The 22,563-nt window shown below is 43.8% G+C and overlaps 1 protein-coding gene across 3 annotated transcripts in view; it reads left to right on the plus strand.

Annotated features, from left to right (window-relative positions):
- The first annotated feature begins 4,174 nt into the window (after positions 1–4,174).
- ACACA (acetyl-CoA carboxylase alpha) overlaps positions 4,175–22,563 on the plus strand; it is a 134,288-nt gene continuing 115,899 nt past the window's right edge. The window contains exons 1-6 of one of the 3 annotated variants that reach the window (XM_009881464.1): positions 4,175–4,220; positions 6,101–6,353; positions 20,404–20,536; positions 21,176–21,314; positions 21,546–21,655; positions 22,106–22,187. In XM_009881464.1, the coding sequence (XP_009879766.1) occupies positions 6,127–6,353; positions 20,404–20,536; positions 21,176–21,314; positions 21,546–21,655; positions 22,106–22,187 (691 nt within the window). In that variant the 5' untranslated portion in view covers positions 4,175–4,220; positions 6,101–6,126. Of the gene's footprint in view, positions 4,221–6,100; positions 6,354–16,493; positions 16,547–20,403; positions 20,537–21,175; positions 21,315–21,545; positions 21,656–22,105; positions 22,188–22,563 lie in introns of those variants that run through there. The other 2 variants (XM_009881462.1, XM_009881463.1) reach the window with 2 other exon arrangements.

Raw genomic sequence — 22,563 nt, forward strand, 5'->3', positions numbered from 1 at the left:
GTCCCCGGGGCAGCGCCGGGGGCTGTTGGGTCGGGGGGGGGCTCCCGGGGGGTCCCGTGGAAGGCGCCGCCCGGCGCTCGGAAATAGCCAAGTTGTAAAAGCGGATTTGCGGAGCAAAGCGCGTTATTGTGCTCTGCCTCCGCGGCGTCCCGCAAATCTTCCCGTGAAAGTTCGAAAATGGAATAGACCGCGTTTAAAAAGCAGTGAAATTGTCGCCTGTTGCTGTTTCGCGGGCTGTAAATTCAGCAAAGCAGTTCAGTTACGCCCAATTCTCTCAAAGACAGCAGGGTTTAGGTACAGCCTTGAGTGTTTCGGCAAACTAGGGTAGCTGTAAATATAGGCTTTTTTGTCTTTATGTTCTTTTTGGAAGTGACACAGACATATTTTACCTGAGGAGACCTAGGAAGGGCATATTCCACTTGGATATTTAGCTTTATGTGTTTAATGTTCATACAGTACTTCTAAACACTAACTAACCAGAACTTCTAACTGGTGGACGTATAGTTTATGAAGCACCTTTCAACACCGAAGAAGCAGAGGAACCTTGCAGGGTGTTCGATGTTTGCTGAGAACATTTTAGGATGGGCAGTGAAGCAATGCCCAATTATTAACCAGGAGGCATGGCTCAGGCGGAGCGGAGTTTGAATCGTGGCCCACCAGTTGCGTAGAGGTACGGGCTGGCGAAGTTTTGTGACTGAGTGAGTCTTAAAATGCAGCGGCCGCTGGCCTGACCAAAGACCGTGGGCAGGGAGCTCTGCAGGGAAACGGTTTGACGCTCGGTGGCTCGTCCTGGTGCAAAAATTGTGTCTCTGCCCTCTTCTAATCTGGAAACTCACTTCCAGCCCTGGTATAGGTGAGCATGTTGCTGATTTTTTTTTTTTTTTGTTTGGCAAAGGCAATTAAGTAGTCAAGTTGTTACACAGATACTATATTTTTATTTTGTTTTTACCATTTTTGTTCATTTTCTGTTACCTGGTTAGGGTAGTGAAAGTACACATCCATTTTCTTGTTTCAAAATTATTGGTGTTGATTAGCAATACCACAGATCCCTGGGCTTTAACCAGGAGACCTTTAAATAAAACTATTTTGTTAATTTTCTTTTTATACGACTTATCAGTATTGTAGAGGCACTATTCCAAGGCTTTGAAAGAACCTACAACTCATTTTCACTGAAATAATAATGTTTTCAGTCATGCAATTGTCTTCGGAATGGGGTGGTTTGAAAAAAAACCAGAAACTTAATTTCCAGCTGGGGTTATGTAAGTTTCATGCCCAGGTGTATGTTGCAATAACAAAAGTAATCTTAAAGTGAAACTGTTATAAAAACCTCTACAGTCTAATATTTTTACATGTGCATTTTACTGTCAAGCGCAAAATTTTACTGATGATAGTAGTAGAGCTGTGGAGAAGTGAATTGCATTTTGTTTCACCTCAGGCAAAACCAGATACATTACTTTTTGAATCTGGATTGTAGTTTTCAGTGCTTGTGGCGTGAACAGGATTTGGGTCTCAAACACCTTGATAGCTGCAGTGCTGGGGAGTTAGGAAAGGGCTGTGTGTCTTCAGACCTCTCGCGAGCTGATTTCTTTGGGAGGAGGGAGGACAGTGTGGCTCAGGTTCTGTAGAGATTCAACTGTGGTTTAACACGTTTATGTAACTGAAGATGCTCAGAGTGCGGGATGTTACTTGTTCTTACATCTTTGCAGGATTGAGTTCTCAGACTGTATCCTTCTGTAACCTACAGGGGTTTTTCAGCAAAACCTTCTCTCTCTGCAGAAGTTAGCTTGTTTGACAGACCTGCAAAAGTAACTGTAGGGGCTGTATATAGTTGAAGAGCCAGACAATTTGGGGTTTTAGGGTCTAGTTCAATGTTTTGGACTTGATCACCTTAAAGGTCTTTTCGAGCCATAACAATTCCCTGATTCTATGGGGAAAAACTTCTTTACTTCAGTGTGGCAGAGCACTGGCACAGGCTGCCCGGAGAGGCTGTGGAGTCTCCTTTTTTGGAGATATTCAAAACCTGCCTGGATGCCATCCTGTGCACCCTGCTCTGGGTGACCCTGCTGTGGCACAGGGTTGGACTGGATGGTCTCCAGAGGTCCCTTCCAACCCCCACCATTCTGTGATTCTGTGTGATTCTGTTATTAAAACAACCAGTACATCTGCAATGGTTAGTGGTCTAATGGTAGTGGTCTAACATCGCTGGATGCGGTGTTAGAAACTATAGGGAATACGATGTGCAGAGGTTGGGTGAGTCTTGTGCATTCTGTTTGCAGCATTGAAGGGAAGAGGCTTCTGTGAGGAGATCTCTGAGAAAGCCTACATTTTATTTGGCTCCAGACGATGCTGAAATTAATTTAAATATGAAAAACGAATTTCAGCACACTGAGAACAAGCTGAGCTTATGTCTAATTCAATGCAATGTTGAGTTACCAGCTGATTGCAAAACATTAGCGGAACTCATGATTTTGAGACTGGACTACGAGGGGTTGGAAGTGTGTTGGTAAATGGACTTGAATGGGGCTTCCTGGGTTACTGCTTTGGAACAGAGTTGTACAAACAAGATGTTTGAGTCAAGTTGTTTGAGCGTGGCATTGGGGATCAGCAGCCTTGGCATTGGTTTCGTGCTTTCTCATGGAGTGTTTGAGTGAAATGCTTCACTGCCTGTTCCTCTGTTGCCTTCTCTGCTTAGAAAAGCAAAGAAAAAAAAAAGGGCCTTGAAACTTGCTTATTAACATGTAAGTTCTTGAAATTAGAAAAAGTTTTTCTTCATTAAGAAAGGGTTGAAGTTAGTTTGGCTGTATCCCAGATTCTTCAGTGCTGATGATCGTGCCAACAGTAAATCTGTCTGGATGAACTTCCCTGGGAGTGATCTGATGCCAGGATAAATATACACGTAAATATTGTCTTCATGTTTATAGGCGCAAACCAAATTTGATTAAAATTTGTGCTAGCTGAGCTATAAGTCTGGCCCAAGCACCTCCGTTAAAGAAATCTTCCTATGTGGTTTAGTTTCTGCATGTCACAGGTAGGTATGGAGACTTTACAGTCTGCTTCCCCTTCTTCTCCATCTCTAGCCTTGAAGAAGGCAGATCGATGCACCCTTTTAATGCCTGTGTTGGCCGGATATTTGTGGCTTTTCAGTCATAAAATGGTTAAGTATGTTTGTCTGTGAAATGAACTGTCCGTGGCCCCAGTGAAACTGGAGTTTGTGGGAGTAGTGATGTCAACACGGGGTTTGATCTGAATAATTCAGTCAAGTACCTTCATGGTAAAAGTGCATAAGCCAGTTGGGTCAGTTTTTCATTCTCAGTTACTGATGAAAAGGAAGAGCATGGTGTTTAAGGATTGCACTGTCTATAAATTCCTTGTCTGTGCTCTAATTAAAACTACGATCATGTCCTATTTATGTTATAACATGGTCCAGTTTTGCTTGTGTACCAAATGAAAGCTGTCATGTTCATATCAAGCCAATTATGCTGCATCCCTGTACTTGGCATAACATGGCTATAATTAGCAGGACTGATGAGGTTTTCCCACCGGTGTAGGATGTCAATGTGGCATGAGAGTTATGGGTGTCAAAACAGTCCTTTCTGCATAGTGAAGTACCTGTTGGGAGAATGGGACCCTGAGATAAATGTCCCCTCGTCTCCTCCTTGTCTGTATTGCTGTATCACAGTTTGCTTTACAGGTGAACTATTGATTTTTTCATGTAAAATATGGTATGTCAGCTGTGTCTTCCAGCCACCAGCTTTCATGAGATTTCCAATTATCGTTGAGGTTTACTCCTGACCAGCAAATTCAGCTGAAATTCACCAGCAGATTCGGAAGTTCAGAGCTGACAGAGAAAAAAAAAGAAGTAGATAGCACTGGCACAAAGCATGGTTTCTGCTAGAAACAAGAGCTAAACTATACGTGGGATGATCAGGTGTGTGCTAACATGTTTCTCGGAAGTTGCCAGAACGACGGGCGAGGAGGAGGTGCCATGGCTTGGCTTGAGCATCGCAGGGTCAGTTCCTGGCTGACTCTGCGACCCAGAGCAAGCAACGTCTCTTTTGTCCGTGTCATTTTTTCACAATAGCTTTGTGTTCAGTGATCGGTGTAGTCGAGAAAACACATTCACAGTATTCTTCACGATAATAATATTTACTTGTTAATTATTTTCTTTTCCAGTTCGTTTTGGAAGTGGATAACCGCTCAGATTGCAAGAATAGCAAGAGGTTAGTACATTCCTCATGTTATAATGATGTGACTTACAGCTGCGTGTAGTTATCATGTAAGGGCATCAAAGTCAGGCAGAGCAGGGCGTATCAAATATTTATCCCCCATCCCACCTGTCTTTGTGCTGTGAGGTGCTCCTTTGTTTTCTCTGTCATGCTCTTTCTCTGTCTTTTCTCTCTCTCTTTTTTTTTTTGTTTTTTTTTAATTTTGAAGAAAGTGTGTGCATCCCCTGTTGGAACAACACTGAATTTTTAATATTCAGAGCTCCCCGTATTAACAGATTCTTCTCTCTCTATGTAATGATTTTTTCAATGGAAAATGAAGGCCTAAACTTCTGTATTTTCCTCTGACAATTGTAAACCATGCTACTTAGTTTCAGTGTATTACCGTAAAGTAGATAGTATCCCCTAACTGACATGGACGATCTGAGACCAAGAGGTTAAAGTCAGGGTGATGTTACAGAAGATGGCTCTGACAGTTCACTGCTGCCAAAAAGGGGAGTTTTTGCTTCTGTCCCCATCATTCCTTACCAGTATCTTCCCATCTGCTCCCTTGGCTGCTCCAGTTCCTTCTGCAAACCTTGCAGGAAATTGTCCTGTGTTGTTGGTTACAGTTGTGATGATTTTGCTGAATCACATCAAAGGGTGGTCTGGAATGCTCCAGAGCTGGTGGGGAGCCGGCAAAGTGAGCATGTAGCTGAGGCAGAGAAAGGAAGAGGTAGGTATGAGAGGAGCGAGACCTTTCCCTTTGACAGTGGTGGCTTGTTAGATTTGTCACGGTCATCCTGGTGGTGGCTTATCCTCAGACTTGGAGCAAGATTTGAAGTTTGAAGTCTTCCTAAAGTTTGATCTTTTCAGGTTAATGATAAAGCAGATGGCAAATATTTTTTGTAAGATACTCAGTTAATCTTGCAGTTGTTCCAGAATCTGTGGATGTTTCTGTAAGTAAAACCTTCAAAATTACTCACTTTGCCTCAGTTGAAACTTTTCAAGCCATTAAGCCCAAAGGCAGCAATTCTGACTTGAGATGTGCTTGAGCTCTTGGCACGGGAAGCTGAGATTGTATTTTGGGGAGGCAAACTATATGTTTGGCCTGTTCTTTTTCTCTTGCCCAAGCATCTGCTGTTGACCACAGTTGGAGGTGGGCTCATGTGCTGAACAGATGTTCGGTCTTGCCTTATCCTGGTAGATCAGCTCAGTTTCCTAAAGGAATCCTAAGAAACATGAGGTCTTCTGAAAAAATGTAGGAGACAATGTGTCTTGCAGCTGGCAAGGGCTGAGAAAAGGGCGTTTTTGACCAATCAGCTTCTTCATTGGAATAGCAGTAAATAATGCTATGTGCAGTACCTAGCACAATGAGTCCCAGCGTTCACATGCCGTTGAAATACAAATTTTTAATCACAGAATCACAGAATGGTTGAGGTTGGAAGGGCTTCTGGAGATCATCTAGTCAACCCCCTGCTTAAGCAGGGTCAGCTGGAGCAGGATGCAGATGACCATGTCCAGTTAGGTTTTAAATGTCACCAATAACTAACCAAAGCATAATAGTAAAACAAAAATTTTAGATTTCTAGTCATGCATTTGTAGGTGATTTTTTTTTTCTTTTAAATGACTACTGCAGCTTTATCTGAACTAACAGGTTCTGCAACAGATCAGAATGACCAGCTGCTTTGATCTCATAGTCCTTGCGCAAACAGAAAAGTCAATGATTATAGCAAAAGTAGCTATTCTTGATCCTGGACTCCTCTCCGGGTTCAGCTGTGGTGTTTTAACATTGCGTTTCCTATCAGAAGTGAACCTTGCTTTGTTCTCTTCTTTGTCCTGCAATAGCAGGTATTAACCTCAGGTTTTGGTTTTTCGCTTTCTTTTACCCTTTACAGTGCTGAGAGCCCAAATTGTAGGAGCCATGGAAGAATCTTCCCAATCCAATAAACCCCTGGAGATGAACCCTCACTCTCGCTTTATAATTGGCTCTGTGTCAGAGGATAACTCAGAAGACGAGACGAGCTCCTTGGTGAAACTCGATCTGCTAGAGGAGAAAGAGAGGTCTTTGTCGCCTGTATCTGTCTGCTCAGATTCCCTTTCTGATCTAGGACTTTCTAACGCTCAAGATGGCCTGGCAAGCCATATGAGGTATGGATAAAATAGTACTCAGATTCAGTCTTTTTATCCCATCCGTTCCAAAGATAATCCAAAGATTCAACTTTATATTCGGGTTTGGCTTCAGATGATTTTATTGTCCCAAGACATCTTCTGACATTCTGTTTCTAAATGAGCTCTTGTATGTTTGTCTGTATCCAAAACTTCTGTTTTGCTTTAGTTTTAATGAAATATCTGTGACTAAATTCTGTAAGCACCCTTCAGACATCTCAGCTGTTAAGCGCTATGGTGGGCTTGCTTATGCTGCCTGTCTCTTGTCCCAGTGTTCAGAAAACTGAAATGTGCTGAGATCTTTAAAGTTTTCACTTGTGTATGTCTCTTAGATGGGCTGTGTTTGCCGAGAAGGGTGTTATTTGCTTATTTTGTCTTTGTATGGGATTTGCTGCTTTGTTTGTAGCCAAAGAATTTGCAGTACTCCTGGGTAAGATCAGTGACTCCATAGGGCTTGGAATGTTTTTCGTTTTGGATAGAGAAAATTTTGTTGGTGGTTAAAGAAAACCATCCTGCAAAGTGGTGATAAGCCGAGACTTCATATGGTAGCTGCTGCTTGCAGCTCAGGGAGATGGAGGTCTCACGGCTGGGAGAAGGGCTGCTTCACTCCTACTCCTGATTCTTTGTGGCTCAAATGAGCTATGAAGTTGGGCTTTTGAGATCGTGGTGTTAATATTTCCTTGTCAAAAGGCCTCTTTATTTTTACGGTGTTGCTGATCTGCATACCACTAGCAGGACATGCCCATTGGATTTTCTCTGCTATAGGCTGGGTGTCTTGTACTTTTCCATGTGTGTACAGATGACAGTTTCTCGGTGTCTGATTGGTCTTGCTTCACTCTTCCATGTCCCCTTCATTTGTTTCCTGTATTCCAGGAGGTCTTGTGCCCAGACCTGTGCGCAGTACTGTGCCTGAGACCTTGTCAGTGCTGGGCAGAGCGAGGAGGTGTTGTACACGGGGAGCAGCGGTCCATGAGCAATCACCACACATAATATTGATAAAGTTATCTTTTACTAGGTGTAATATTTCCACTTGGCACTACTGAATTGCAGCAGCTCATTTCAGGTTACTTTGCCACCTTGTCTAGTTCCTTTAGAATTAGATTCTTGATTCCAAATCATCTTCAGTCATTCCTAGTTTGATGGTAAGCTCCTGACTGATGAATGTAAAAAGAAAATGTTAAACAGTGTTGGAATGGATCCTTATCAAAGCCCTGCTTCATACATCCTTCCAGTTGAACAGAACAGTTGCTCACCATCATCTGAATTTCTGACTACCCTGCAGTAGTTTCATGTATACTTGTTTTATTTATGAAAATGTCGTTTTGGACAGTGTTAAAATTCTTCCTAACTTCCAAATTTACTGTGGCAATTGACAGTCCCCTGTGTGCAAGCCTTTTAGCGTGTAAGGAAGGACATGCATTTTTGTTTACGAAAGATTTGTCCTTGATGTCTTCCAGCTGGATGTAACTTCGCTACCTTTTTGCTGCTCATTCCTGACAAATAGGTTTGTGCTTGTTTGTTCTGGTGCCTTTCAGCTGTCAGTTCTCCCAGCAGTTCCTCCCAGTGGTCAGAACTGGGAGCCTCCTCTTGAGCTGGTCTTTTTGCCTGCCTTTTCCAAAGGTGGTGTCCCATTCCAGGAACGGAGACGACAGTCTGAATCCCACTGTAGTTTTTACCGAACAATCCCTCACTACCTTTACTTTGTTGCTTTTGAAGAAATGGTTGGTTCCAAAAAGGCTTCTGGCTTTTACTGATCAGTAGTAGATGTTTACCACCAGCTAACACTTTCAGCTTTTTCTTCTGTTTTGCTGGTTTCTTTGCTTGTGCAGATTAAGGAATGATAATCTGTCCTTTTACTGGTGGTTCCCTTCCTGCTTTAGGGAGACAGCTTCTGAAAGCAAATGGTAGCAGACTCTTTGGGTTGGGGCAGAGGGGGGATAGTAGTCCGTACTTTACAGAGTTGTTATGATCGTACTGATGGACATGTTTAGCCAGCTAATGTTTAGCCAGTAATATGACAGATATAAAATCTTAACGCAAATTAAAATGGATTACCTTTTCAGTGGCTGCCAGTTATAATAATTTGGCAGCACAAAAGGTAATTTTGAAGCAGGAAAATATCTAGCCCTGGAACTATGTATATTTTAGGAACAGAAGAAAGTGGACGAACACATAACCATTAGTGTGGAAACAGACAAGAGGAGAGCAAGAAAATCAAGCAACTTGTAGGGCACTGCCTGGCATCGGAGAGCCAGCCATAATGCAATAGGTGTGCGACCTTGAGCACCTCTGTTGCAACTTGCTTACTTTGGCGCTCTCTTTTGAGGGTACTTGACTTTCAGCTAAATTGGAGAGAAATGCCAATTCAAATAAAAAAAGTTACAGCATTATAGGCTGTTTTTCTAAGATAAAGTATTGAAATAGTTTTCCAGGATGGTAGTTCCTTTCATCAAGAGATTTCCAAATAATGTTTACAGATGGAGAAACTGACACAGAGACAAGTTCAACAGCTTGCCTGAAGTCACGCTGTGACAGTGAATTAGTGGAACATGGGTATTCTTGCTTCCAGCTTCCTTCTGGTGATCACAAAGGTACAACACTTTCTACAGTGACAAAGATGAATTCAGGGAGAGTTCTGTACAGTTTGACTAGTGGGTCAAACAAGGTGCAGGTCCAAGGGAGCGAATCTTTTTGAAGAAGTTGCCAAAAATCTTTCCATTCGCTGGTTAGTTTCACACAAGAAATTTTGGTCAGATAGAGATAGCTTGTATTTGAGGTGAGGGGCTTTGCTGCAGAGAAGGGAACAATTCTTCTCAGAGGGCAATGATGTGTAAAATCCAGAATTCAGTCAGCTGAAGAAGGGTTTGTGAGTGTAGTAATAGCATTGCTGCTTCTCTCGTGCTCTTAGATCCCCGTAAAAACCGACATCACGTTGCCAGTTCGTGAAGCATAGGTGTTTCGGTGGGCTGTTTGGCATGTCTTCAGTACCTGAGATTTGCAGGTCTCCTGTCTGGGCTGGAAAACATCGCTGAGAACCTTATCATTTGACAGAGGTTGTGGTGTCTAATCGATATATCCTGACCCAGCGATGGGCAGTCTGTATGCCAACTCATGTTTCTTCATTTGAGCATGCAGAGCGTGTGTGCGCTGTGTTGTTCCATCTATCACCTTATTGATCTTGTTAAGTGTTTATGCTGTTGCTAAAGACAGTCTTGCTGGGACAGGTTGTACAATATAGGCCTCCATACCACTGGAGATCTATGAAGGCCTTTGGTTGTGCCAGTTGGCTGCGACTTTATAGGATTGAGAAATCCACGCTCTGATAATGAACTTTAAATTGGTGTGTGGAACATCAGCACTTAACAGAAATTGTGTGTTTGAAGGGTGACTATACAGACTAAAATGTTCTGATTCTTCTCTTGGTTGTAGTTGTGCTTTATTTCAGGAGTATCAGTAATAAAAATCATGTAAATGCCCTTATCACTCTTGTTAGTTATTGCATCTGACATTGAAGAAAATACTCTACTTGTGTAGAGTTTACATCAACAAAATTTGCCCTTTGTTGCATTTTGCACCTTTAGATAACAAAACCAAGCATACCGTTTTTTCTTAATCTGTTTGCTTCCAGGCATAATTGTGTTGTCTTTGAGTTCAGAAATTTCCATCGGCACTTCCAGCCGAAGGCAGCAGTCCTGTTGGGATACAGTTTTTGTTTGTAGTGTAGTGAGCTGTTAGACAGATGCTATGCTCCTTTCTGAAGTGCTAGTGGTAGATTAAGTAACTTCTCTATAAATGCTGCTTGGAAAATACTTTGGGTCCGTTTGTTTTGTTTAATAAATGTTCTTGACTATAGCTAAATTTAATTCCTAGCTTCATAGATGGTCTCTTGTATCAAATTCTTGTTTAAAATAGAATAAATCCTGCATGTCTTCTGGTATTTATACATCAGGGCTCTGGTTTCATAAGTGATGAAGTGGGTGTACAGTCACCTGACGATCCACTTGCATCAACTGAAAGCCAAATTTTTGGAAGCGGCTCAACTGTTACCTCTGATGTGAAGTCCACAGAGACTTTAGCCCTTAGCACCCAATAGTATTTGGACTTCTCAGTAAATAATCTCAATAAATTATTGAGATGCTTAAGAAGAACTAATCATCTATTAGAGTAATTTTGGAAGAATGCCTCGATTTTACTGGGGACAGTAGTGTGTTGAGTATGCCCAGCCTGGCACTGGGACAGGGTGCCTGCTTAGAAACCAGTCGCAAAGTAATTGCGCAGGGTACTAAAAATAATAAAGGATCCTTTTGAGCTTGTTCTGAATTTAAAAAAAATTCCTTTCCAGTCCAACTGTTTGCGGTTAGGAGATTACACTATAGGGCATTGATCTTGTAAAATGATAAGGGCCACTGTAATTTTATGCACAAATGTGTGCACAGAAGTACAAGTATGCCTCAGTGTCTGCACGGCTGATGCTCTCGCTGCCGTGTCCGAGACTGGCCCAGCTGCAACCAAAAGGATTTCTCCTTTGCCGAACTGATTCCATCCCGTTCCAGGCTCTCCGCCGGAGTTGCGGGCGGCTGCTCTTGCCCTGCTGTCGGTGCTCTCGGTTGCCATGGTGCTGCTGAGGTTCTTCTGTCGGGCAACTTGCATGGGGTTGCGTCTCGGGGACCCGAAGGCCGTTAATGAAACCGGAATTGCTGCTCGCCGAGAGGTTTTCCTTTGCATGTGATCAATTGCTGTTGGCTCAGCAGATGGGGGAGAGTGATACTGTTATTGCGTGTTTCTGCAAGTTACTGAAATAAAGCTGTGCATCCTCGAGGAACCCCTGCCAAAAGAAAGGATTTAGTTCCCTTTTGTTGCCACTACTGCCAGTGGGTGACGTGGTGTTTTGTATTTTGAACTTCATGCACCTGGAGTGAAAAGTTGAATTTCTTCCTGTATCTGTTGAAAAAGAGGAAGCTTGTAAGGTGTTTCGGATTCTGAACTGTTTCTGGTTGTACTGATAACCTGTGAATTATAACTTTTTTTCTACTCCATTTAGTCAACAAATGCACTTTAAAGGGCTTTTCATCTGCATACCTCTCAAAAGTAGCTTTCTTTTTATTTTGCTGTCATGTATTTTACTCTCTCTGACCTCAGTTAACATGGGAAACATCTCCAAATTCAGTAATTTGTAGGGAGATTTTGCAAAGATTAGCTGGCTGAGATACCACAGCAGTGACAGTGTCTCCTACTTGCTTACCGAACTGATATTTCTAATTGAAAAGAAAAGGAGGTATACTTTGTCCCTATCAAAATACTTTAGGGCCCCCCCTCTGTATTTTGCGGAATGCCCCCACTTTTCACCCAGCTTCGGACAGGTAGTGAAGGTGTTCAAAGGCAAGTGCTTTTGCAGAATCCCCTCACAGCCGAGCGCTTGTATCCCCAGTGAACGCAGGCTTGCAACAAACCTGGGAAAAGAGGAGGTGTCGTTACACTGATTTTAGGTCGGGGAAGCAAAGAATCTCCAGGCTAGGGAATAACTTGGATCTCTTGACTCCATGTGGTAACTATCTGTAAGACTTGTCACTGAGATGGGCTGCACTGTGCTTTCTCTACCGGAGTCTTTTACATGAGGCAAAACAGTGATAAATTTTATGCAAAACTTCCTCACCCATCCCCTTAATTCTGGTTGTTAAAAAGCGTATATTCTCTTTTTCATGCCGACCAGATCTACTCAACACTTGAGCTTTGTCCAAGAGGGCTGGGAAGGCTCCTTGCCAGAGACTTCAGTCCTGCTCTCTTCGCGGTTGCAGAACTATTACTGTTGTTGGTTTTAACTTTTATCCTGGTGGCAGGGCTTGACCTGGAGTGCATTAGGCTGTTACTCCAGGAACCTGTGGAATTTTGTGCTTCATGAGGATGTAGAAGTAAAGATCTTTCAGTACTTTGTGGTTTTAGGAACTGGAGTATAGATATCAATTAAATTTGGCTATTTATTTGGATTGACATTTGGATTTACTGGGTACTTTCGAGGGGCGAAAACTTGGTGCCATCGCTCTAAGCGGGAAGGACGTGATGAAGAAATGGGTTCTGAAAGATAAATTTGAAGGAGAAGGGAGGGGCTCGCAGCATGCAGGAGGCTCGTCAAGCACGAGACTCATAAAGTTGAGTGCAGAATACCGTGGAGCAGTCAGGGAGAGCGGGTCGTGGGCTGTGTTGAAGGTCCTCAGGAGTAAAGTGGTTTTGATGGCAGCATACATAAGAGTGTGTGATCCAGAGGAGCTCAGTGAGCTTTAAATCAACAGGTTCCCTCCTGCCATAACAGCTGTGGTGTTGCTTTGAGACTTGCAGGGAACACCAGTGATTCAGTGTGTGCATCCTGTGGGTATGGTCCAGTTTCGAATGCGTACGGCACGGCAGATACGAGGTTTAGGAAAAGAAAATATCTACAAACAAATGTCTCAGCACTTAAAATCTACATCCATTGCAGCTGTTGGTACTCGGTTGAGAGGAAACCTAGCAGCTTGGGCCAGTTTGGGCTCTGTAGTTTTGGAACCAAAGTTACTGCTGTAGCTAAAGACCTGCCTTGATGGCCGTTCAAAATCTGTGTTAGCATGAGAGTGAAGTTGTTTAGCCAGAGAGCACAAAGAGGGCTGTTGGGTTTGGGTTTTTTTTTTGCATGCTGCATCCTTTATTTAATTTCATAAAGTCCTTAGGCTCAGACCTTTGTCAGAGCTGAGTCGAGTCTGATTTTGTTTTGATTTACAGGTTGAAGCACTGATGTCCGGCAGTGCCTGCGTTCAAGCCAACTGTTCCGTCTCTTTAAACTCGCAGGCAAAAACTGTCTTTGAATCCGTGCAGATTGCTGCCTCCCCGTGCCCCGTACCCGAGACATAGTAAAAACCATTTACTCCAGCTGCATAATTCTGTATTGCTGGCTGGACTACATATATGCTTGCGCTCTCTCTCTGCCTTTTTGTGAAATAGGTTGCATAGGCAGATCTAAAACCGGAGCAGATCTTACGGATGCTTCAACTGGCTTGAGTCTTACCACCCAGATCAGATACGTGCCCACATCAGCGCTTACATATTTACAAAACATAAAGTCCAAACTGATGATGAGAGCTGCCTTTTCTCCACACCCTTTACAGGCCTAATCTGGAGGGGGGGTGTGTGTGGAAAAACATCCTTTCCCAGTGTGTGTGTGTGCTGCAGTCTCCTTAAGGCTGCCTTCCAAACAAGCCAGTTAATGCATCACTGCCTCTGGAATAAACGGCTACGTCACTGATAGCTCTTGGCATGTTACAGTGCTGGGATCGATGCGGGCTCCTAGCTGCGATGTGCGTCAGGTATGTGTCCGTAATGAATGCTTTTTTTTGGTGGAGGCTAGAACAGAAGAGAACTGCGCAGGCTTTCCTTTTGTCTGCCAGCAGGCCTAGGGGGATGGTTTTCATACGGTGTTTGCCGTTTGGGTTTGGAGTAGCATTATATTTAAGAAACGAGCTTTGTCGTGTGTGTGTGTGTGTGATGGTAAGTATTGTATCAGAACGACACATCCTTGTGTAGCAGATTTTTGCTGCAGCAAATCGTATCCATTGATTTCATAGCAGGGAATTCAGCTGGCAGAAGGCACGGTGCATGTTTTTAACCAATGCTCAACCTGCTCCTCTACCATCGAGCTGTGTGGACGTAGGATTTGTTTCCTCGCAGCTGCAATGGTCAGGAACTGTTTGGATTGGGGGGCTGTGGGTGGGGTTTTTAGGAGCACAGGCAAGTCTTTGGGAAGCGGTTTTCACAAAACCTGAAAAACAAAATCTGAGTTATACTGTGTATAAATTTTAATCTCAAATCAGGATCAAGAACCGAGGAAATCTAATGGAATCTAATGGATCATGCAAGTATTCTATTTTGAAAATTATGGAATATATCTGAGCAACCTGGGCTAGTGGGAGGTGTCCCTGCCCATGGCAGGGGGGTTGGAACTAGATGATCTTTAAGGTCCCTTCCAACTCTAAGCATGCTATGATTCTATATCACTTTCTACATGAAATACATACCCAGCGGAGTCACAGAATGTCTGTTGGGTTTTGCTGGTCTTACCTAGTGATGACCAGGAGAGAAAGTGACACAGATTTTATCAAGTAGAGTCTGTAGGTTCATGGTTCTCTACCCTTCTGATGGCTTGTTTGGAACTGGTGAAACAGTGGGTTTGTGGTACCCTCCCTGCAGAGGTGAAGGGGAGCGGGAGCCCAGAGAACCTGGGGGAGCAGAGTTCCATGGCCGGAGTGGTGCGTGCCAGGGTGCGGGAGGCAGGGACCGGGGGTCTGTACCACAGCGGGAACGTGAGGCAGCGGGGGCTCTCAGGATGGAGCCAGTGCTGGAAAACATTTCAAGATAATTTACTTTTTCTTACATACTTCTGTTTTAAAATCAATTAAATGGGACATTTCTGCTGTACTTCATAGCTGAGTAGTTTGAGTAACAGAGGCTGACAGGTGAGAGAGGCATTTAGTTATTAGGTAGGTATATGATGTTGGGGTTTTTTTTGTTTGTTTAAACTCTGTTCTTTCCCTGGTATCTCTTGTCTCTGCTGTCCAGTCAAGAGATTTATTTCCACTGTGGCTGCCTTCTTCACTGCCACAGTGTGTCGCTGTCCCTTTTACCCGTTTGCTGACAATGCTGGAAGAAATTGGATCCCCAGAGAATTGTTTGCCTGCACTTTATCAGACACATGGCACTGGCTGTGTTGGTCATTGCTCATATCGCCTGGACTATTCTTAGTTCCCTGCCTCCTGCAGCGGCCTCACCTTGCCCTTCAGGGCTCAAGGTTGCACACTGTCATCATGTTAACGTGACACTTTCCCTCTGGGTACTTGTTCCTTTAGTGTGAGTGATCCCCTCCTGGGTGATTGCCTGGTGTTTGCCCAGACTCTTGGAATGTGTGTGTATCAAATAAAAGCTGTGCTGTCTTGATATGGCCCTGCACCAGGACAGACCCAAATGTTGTGAAATGTAAAGGTATTTAAAAGACGTGTAGATGTGGTGCTGAGGGACATGTTTTAGTGGTGGACTTGGCAGTGCTAAGTTAACAGTTGCACTCCATGATCTTAAAGGTCTTTTCCAACCTAAACAATTCTATGAAATTTAAAAATGTAATCCAGTTGCTGTGTCTAGTTCCAGTCCAGGTTTGATCATCGCTGTTTTGCTGCAGTTGTTGCCCTTGCTTATCCTTTCCCTGCCCCCAAATGTGCAATTTATGTTTTTGCTTGTGCTCAATACTGAGTGAACATTCTTCCTTTCTCCAGTGGTGTTACTGGACCCTGCGGTACGGTTGCACTTTGCTTGTGGGGATATTTATTCTTATAGCACTTGGGGTAATCTCATCTCCGTTTTGTATCTGGATAAACAGAGGCACAGAAAACTTAAGTGACTTGTCCAGGGTCTGCCAGCTTCCAAGCTGGTGTGTGGTATGACCTGTTGTCTCATGTTTGGGTCACCGGTGCAAACTGTGCCTCTGAGTTTCTTCTCTGCAGCCCTGGAAACGCTTTCCTTACCACCTCCCTGCCCCTCCTGAATATGATATTAAATCCTACATGTTGATTGAATTCTCCGGGCAAGTGTGGCCCCCGTAGTTGCTCCTTTGCTCTGCCAAAGCTGGCTGCTGGGGAGGTGCTCGCCGTTGTGTGGCCAGCGGTGCAGGGTTCCTCGGGATGCTGATGGAGTGTGCTGGGGGGGGGAAGTGGTGACCCCTGTGGTGGGGAGCCTGAACCGGGGCTGGCCATTGCTGCCGGCAGCGTGCGGTGTGTTAAGCCTGCTTACGTAAGCTGTAGATCATTTTCTGTCTTTCCTGATCAGCTGCTTTCCTCCGGGCACAGAGGAGGGAAGCTGCTACCCTCTCTGTGCACGCTGCGTCACAGGAAGAGTGACTGAGAGAGGGGTGGTGGAAAGCAAAGGGACAAAGGTTAAAAGATTGAAGCAATCTGAGAAGTGCCACTGCTTCAAGGAGAAGTGCGGGAGGCTCTTTGCAGCTTTCTCCTGCTGCGGTTTGAGCTGCAGTATTGAAAAAAAATAAATAGCAGCAGCTACGCTAGACGAGTCTTAAGCAAGCCTGAGATCTGTTAATTCCTTCACTGAGACAGCATGGAGGATTCTGCAGAGCAGAGTCAGGAAATGAGATATCACATGCTGCAAAGGTAAGAATTACAGATATGATTGTCTCCTCATAGCAGCGGCTGTCTTGGACCGAGGCAGTTGGGCACTCCGTACTGGAAATGCATACTGATATTTTTCCATGTTAATTTTATCCTCTGGAACCTCGCCAGTTACTAGGAGGTATCTGTGCATGCAGTCTGTAAGAAAGATGCTAGAATACATCTTAGCTGGGGAATCGCTGTCAAAGTTTGAAATTCTGCATAACTCCTAACCTCTGCAAACTGAAGGATAGATGAGCATTCTGAAAAGTTCCTACGTAATGAAAGTCTGCAGTTGTGACCTGGTGATTAATAGGGATGACTTACTAACTCAGTGTTTATTCTGTTTTACTTAGAGATTGGTGTTCTTTCTTCCTTGTTGCCAACTTCTACCTCTTACCCTGCAAAAAGAAAAAATCTCTCCTGTTTTGGTTATAATGTGAAGCCTGTGGTTGTTAGTAAATAAGCTTAATGTTGTTGGTGTGCTTACTGTCACAAATTAAATACTTTCTTATAAATAAGTGATTGTGCATGATTCTGGATGAAGAACCTCTGGATTTGTTGACATTTTATCGGTCGCAGTATCTATGTGTGTAGTAATTTTAGCTTGGGCGGGATAGTTCATATTCATATGCGTTCACAGATTCTGACCCCAGGATTTTTATCTTTTTTCTGTTTTTGTTGAGACTGCTCTCAATAAACCTGCAATGAATAAACTTGTTTCACTTGTTGGACTGTGCTCCTTCCTTCGCCATGCCGCAGATTCTGACCCTCTTTAAATACACAAATTTAGTAGAAATTCAACCTTAACTACACCTTTCCTCTCTTCGTTGCCTGTTGGCTCCTGTTCTTGGATTCCTGGGCTGCGATTATCACAGAGCCGTTTGTGAAATCTTGCTCACAGGGACAAGTTTTAAGTTCAATGACAATGTCTGTCTCTGAAAGTGCAGCTCACTGGAAGAAGGGAAAGCACACAGGGGAAGAACCTCTGCACAGTTATGGTTCTTATGCCCTTCCCTGGAGATCAGGTAGCAGATCTTCTTTGAGACAAGTTACTAGACTGGATGTACTTTGTTCTGACCCGGTACACCCATTTATATGTCCCACAATACCACTGGGAGATAGTAATCTATTTTTTTAGCATGCTTTAAAATCACCCTATTGATCTCGGTTTTCCTGTTACCTTTGCTTCTCCCACTCTTGGCTTCATGGATTCTTCAAAGTCTCTTTCACTGTGCTTCAAACAGGTTTTCACTTTCCAGTTAAGCTCAACATTTACAAGACTGTAACTTGAAGTCCTCCATCAGCATGGTCGTTTGTCATGGGAGTATCTCACGAGTGGGAGAGAAAGATTGATGTGTTAACACGCAACACAGGGTCTGAATTTCAAGGGCTGTAAATATGCTTACTTGCTGTTCTGGAAATCCTCGAAAAGTCAGGGTTGTGCCGCGGTTGGATGTCACCGCCAAAGCAGATGGTGTGCACGAAGGTGGAAAGAAAGGGGAAGGATCCTCTCCATCCCATATGTGGTAGATAAACATGTCTTTATGGTCAGATCTGGGCACTCATCTTGCCTTGCCAGCAAGATCACCTTTCGTTCTAGTACAGTCCTTGGTTAATTACACCAGGATTTGGCATATCCCTTTTTGAATAGGTTGTGCTAGACGGTATGAGTCAAGATCCTTTTTGTTAATGTGTACCGCAAAGCACAGCGCAGTCTGCGTTAGCACCGTGATCGTTCATGGGAAAGATGAGTAAGAGAAGAATCTGGGTTTATACCAGACACTAGCTACAGTTTGTTCAGAGCTTCTTTCATCAGCAAATTTTTTAGTCAAAATACTGCTTTGTGGTGTTACTGTGCTCCAGGCCTGCGTTCCAGATGGGTAAATCTTCACAGGCCATAATGTATTTGTGAGGGAACGTGAGGGGGAATCCGTGTGTTCCCTTGCAGGCTGTCACCAAACACCTCTAACAGCACCTCATTGGAGCCAGGATGCTCCAAACCTCATGTAGGGCAGTGAACCTCACAGGTACAGCTCTGGGGCTACCTGCCCTGGGTGGCTGTGTTTAAAAGGAGACCTCTAGATGTTCTACGTGGCTTGGTTTGTCCTTGGGTTGGTTTTCCCTTTGTGCCCTCCCCAGCAATTCCAGTCACGTTCTGCTGCATGCCATCCCGTTTCCCGGTGGAGTTGCTCAATGGTATCAGCACTTCAGCAGCTGATTAGGCCAGAGGTTCCTGCTGGGTTTCCCATGGCCGAAGGGTGGCCAGTAGGGCCCGTGTGGCTCCTGGGGACAGATGCTGCCAGCTACACAGCTGCTGCAGTGGCACTGACCCCCTCGGTTGCTCTTGGGTCTTTCCAAAGCCTTGAGTAGTTTTTTAAATACCTTCCCAATATTCATCTATTCATTCATTCTGTTGGAGCAAGTCCAGAGGAAGCCACAAAGATGCTCTGAGGGCTGGAGCCCCTCTGCTGGGAGGACAGGCTGGGAGAGTTGGGGGGGTTCAGCCTGGAGAAGAGAAGGCTCCGGGGAGACCTTATTGCCAATCCCTAAAGGGGCTCCAGGAGAGCTGGGGAGGGACTTTTTACAAGAGCATGTAGTGATAGGATGAAGGGGAGGGGAGATTTAGATGAGATATTAGGAAGAAATATTTCCCTGTGAGGGCGGTGAGCCCCTGGGGCAGGGTGCCCCGAGAAGCTGTGGCTGCCCCATCCCTGGAGGTGTTCAAGGCCAGGTTGGACGGGGCTTGGAGCAACCTGGGCTGGGGGGAGGTGGCCCTGCCCAGGGCAGGGGGGTGGGAACAAGATGATCTTCAAGGTCCCTTCCAACCCAAACCATTCTATGATTCTATGATCTCTCCTTCCTGCAGAAAGGTTCTGTAATCCCACGTGGTGGCCGGGGTAAGGACGTCAGTGTGTTTGTGGGAAAGGAACCTTTTAAGAAAAGTACACTAAATGCAGTAAGAAAAATGGGTGAACTCTGGGGTGACCCAAGAGGTAAAGCTTCAGGAGCTTTAAAGTAAAAAATATCTTGTTATTTCCCCAGTTGTGCTGCAGTATGGTCGAGGCACAGTGTGAAGAGTTGGTCTTTGCTTTTCTATTGAGTTTCCTCTCACAATTTCAGCTTTGTAAATTTTAGCAAATCAAATCCTGTAGTCTCGCAAAAGCAGAGAGTCATTTATCCATGTGTTGTTTCTGTGGAAGCTGAAGCATAAAAAAAGGGAAGTGAATGTTCCATTCCCATGCAGAACGACGGTGGCAGAGCACAAAACTGGCTTTCACTGTAGTAGAAGTAACGTGATTAATTTGTCCTCTAGCTCTCAGAAGTTTTGAGGAAGATACTAAAGCCTGGGTGGTAGAAAACTATTGAAAAATGATTTGAAATAGCTGGTCACGGAGTCTCTCATTGGCACCTGGAGATTTATTAGCTGTGGTTCCCCAGTAGGATTTCCTTGCCAAGTCTGACCTTAGTAGCTTGTTTTACCAAAGCCAGAAAACACTGTTGTAATTTTCCAGCTTTCCCAGATGAATTGAAAGCCGTGTGGTGGAGCACTGTTGTTCTGTGTTGGGCAGCAATATGCAGTGAATGTATTTTTACTGGTTTATCTATTAGCATAACCAGAATTTCTCCAGATCACCTGGCTTTTGCAGAGAGGTAATGGAAAGGTAGTTAAAAAACAGAGTCATCCCTGTAAAGGCTGAGGACCGGGCCATGGAGGTCTGGAGGCAAGGAGTGAGTCTGCGTGTCTACTTGGGGAATATGGTCAAGGGGAACTTTACAAATTATTCACATACCCTCTTCTATTTGTGTATGTCTGCACTGCCAAGTTGCTTTTTTTTGTCTCCCACAAATCTTCATAGGCCCAGCATGTCTGGTTTGCACCTTGTAAAGCAAGGCCGGGACAGGAAGAAAGTTGATGTGCAGCGGGATTTCACTGTGGCTTCTCCAGCAGAATTTGTTACTCGTTTTGGAGGGAATAAAGTTATTGAAAAAGTAAGTTACTCACCTTTTTGACGTTAGAGTATTGCATTTTGTTCCCTTCTTTTGAGGTATGGCCTCTCTCTGTAAAGCTGTACATTGCAGATATCAAAGTATTAATATTCCTGAACATGACAGTTGTACTTCTGCCTGTAATCATTGTGTTTCCATTTTATTTTCTATGGGATAAACATCCCATTGTTTTAGCTTAGTGTGACAAGAAAAAAAGATTGAGTGAGCTAGAGCTTCTATCTGTATCACTTCTGCTGATACAAAAGGATTTATAGACAGATATAACTAAAGGGGACTGGCAAAACCACAAAGAAGTGTATTTAAAAATACATAATCATTTAATGGATGAGGTCTCTTCCTTTCAGGTATTGAATGTTTTAGCCACTTGTGCCTATTATCATGTGCCCTTCTGCTCTGTAATCCAAACAGCATAATACATTTAAATCTTTATGCTTGAGCAAGAGCTGATTTTTGTATCGACTGATGGGCCCTTAAGTGTTCTTGCTGAATTGAATGCTGGCTAACGAAACTGCACAGCCCCAGAACTGGACGACGAGTCTGCAGAGAAAAAACTGTTTTCATTATTGTTTAGTGTTTTGTGCTATTTAGACTCTCTCTCATCCCTGCTTCTAATGTACTCAGGTCCTGATAGCAAATAATGGCATTGCAGCAGTGAAATGCATGAGATCCATCCGACGCTGGTCCTACGAGATGTTTCGAAATGAGCGGGCAATCAGATTTGTTGTCATGGTGACTCCGGAGGATCTGAAGGCAAATGCAGGTGAGTTGTAAAGAGCGTGAAGGTGCACAGCCTTCTCCTTGCACAGCCCCGTGTGCCCCCAAGGGTGCAAGAGGCTGAATATATGTCCACTGCATCACATACCATTCTGTCAAGTAACCGATTTTTCTGGGAGGAGATTAAGTCCTTCCAGTACTGTAGATTTAGGGAATTTTAGACCAAGTACCGTTTATTAGATTTGCAATCTAAATGAGACTTCCTTTGTGTTTGCAGAGTATATTAAAATGGCAGATCACTACGTTCCAGTTCCAGGAGGACCGAACAACAACAACTATGCGAATGTGGAACTCATTCTTGATATTGCTAAGCGGATTCCAGTGCAGGTGAGAAGTGTCAAAGATGGTTTTCAAAACAGGAGGTAACAGGAAGCAATCTTCTCTCCTTAAATAACCAATTGTATCTGGGGAAAAAAACAGGTCAAAGAAATTGAAATTACAAACCTATACTAGCACCACAAGGCAATGCATATTACAATGCAGTGGATTTCCCGGTATGAATATCTGCAGGAGATAAAAGGTTCCCTTCCCCTCGCACTTAGTTCCCCTTCAGTGGCTCGCTTTGGTAGCTGCCTTTGACTTTTCTATATGATGCAGTACACCGGCCCTTTAAACTAAGCGTATCGTGTGGCTCTGGAGGCTGGTCTGGCTTACCAGTGTTAGGAGGTTGTTGTCAGTGAGGAAAAGAAAGACTTGAAGTATCTGCACGCTTTCTAATTCTGCTCACTTACTTGTTTTACTAAAACAAAGAGTGAATTATGTTACTTTCTTCTGCAGGCTGTATGGGCTGGCTGGGGCCACGCATCTGAGAACCCTAAACTACCAGAACTCCTCCACAAAAATGGAATCGCTTTCATGGGTGAGGATATATACTGCTGATATAATGTCTAGTCCTTATTTTAACATGTGTGTGTTTACTGAGAAAATCTTAAGTCTAAAAGAGAGCGATGAGGTACGGTTTACAAATGCAAGATTGATACGTTCTTTACAGTAGTCAGAGCAACAGACTGTGCTGTGTAACAGTGTCATCTGTTTCCAGTCGTTGAGGCTAATGAAACTAGATAAAGTTGGGACATATGCTGGGAAATAGTTCTCGTATGGGAGAAGTGGCAAGTTCTCCAATGTATCTTTGAATATTGTGAGAGAGAAAAACCAGAAAAGATTCCTGTGAAAGCAGATTGTTTCAAAAGCTGAATGTCCCTGTTGTCATTTTAAAGAGAGTGTTTGTAGTTCAG

The sequence above is a fragment of the Charadrius vociferus genome, unplaced genomic scaffold (genome assembly GCF_000708025.1).
Source record: "Charadrius vociferus isolate BGI_N301 unplaced genomic scaffold, ASM70802v2 scaffold323, whole genome shotgun sequence".
NCBI classification, from domain to species: Eukaryota; Metazoa; Chordata; class Aves; order Charadriiformes; family Charadriidae; genus Charadrius; species Charadrius vociferus.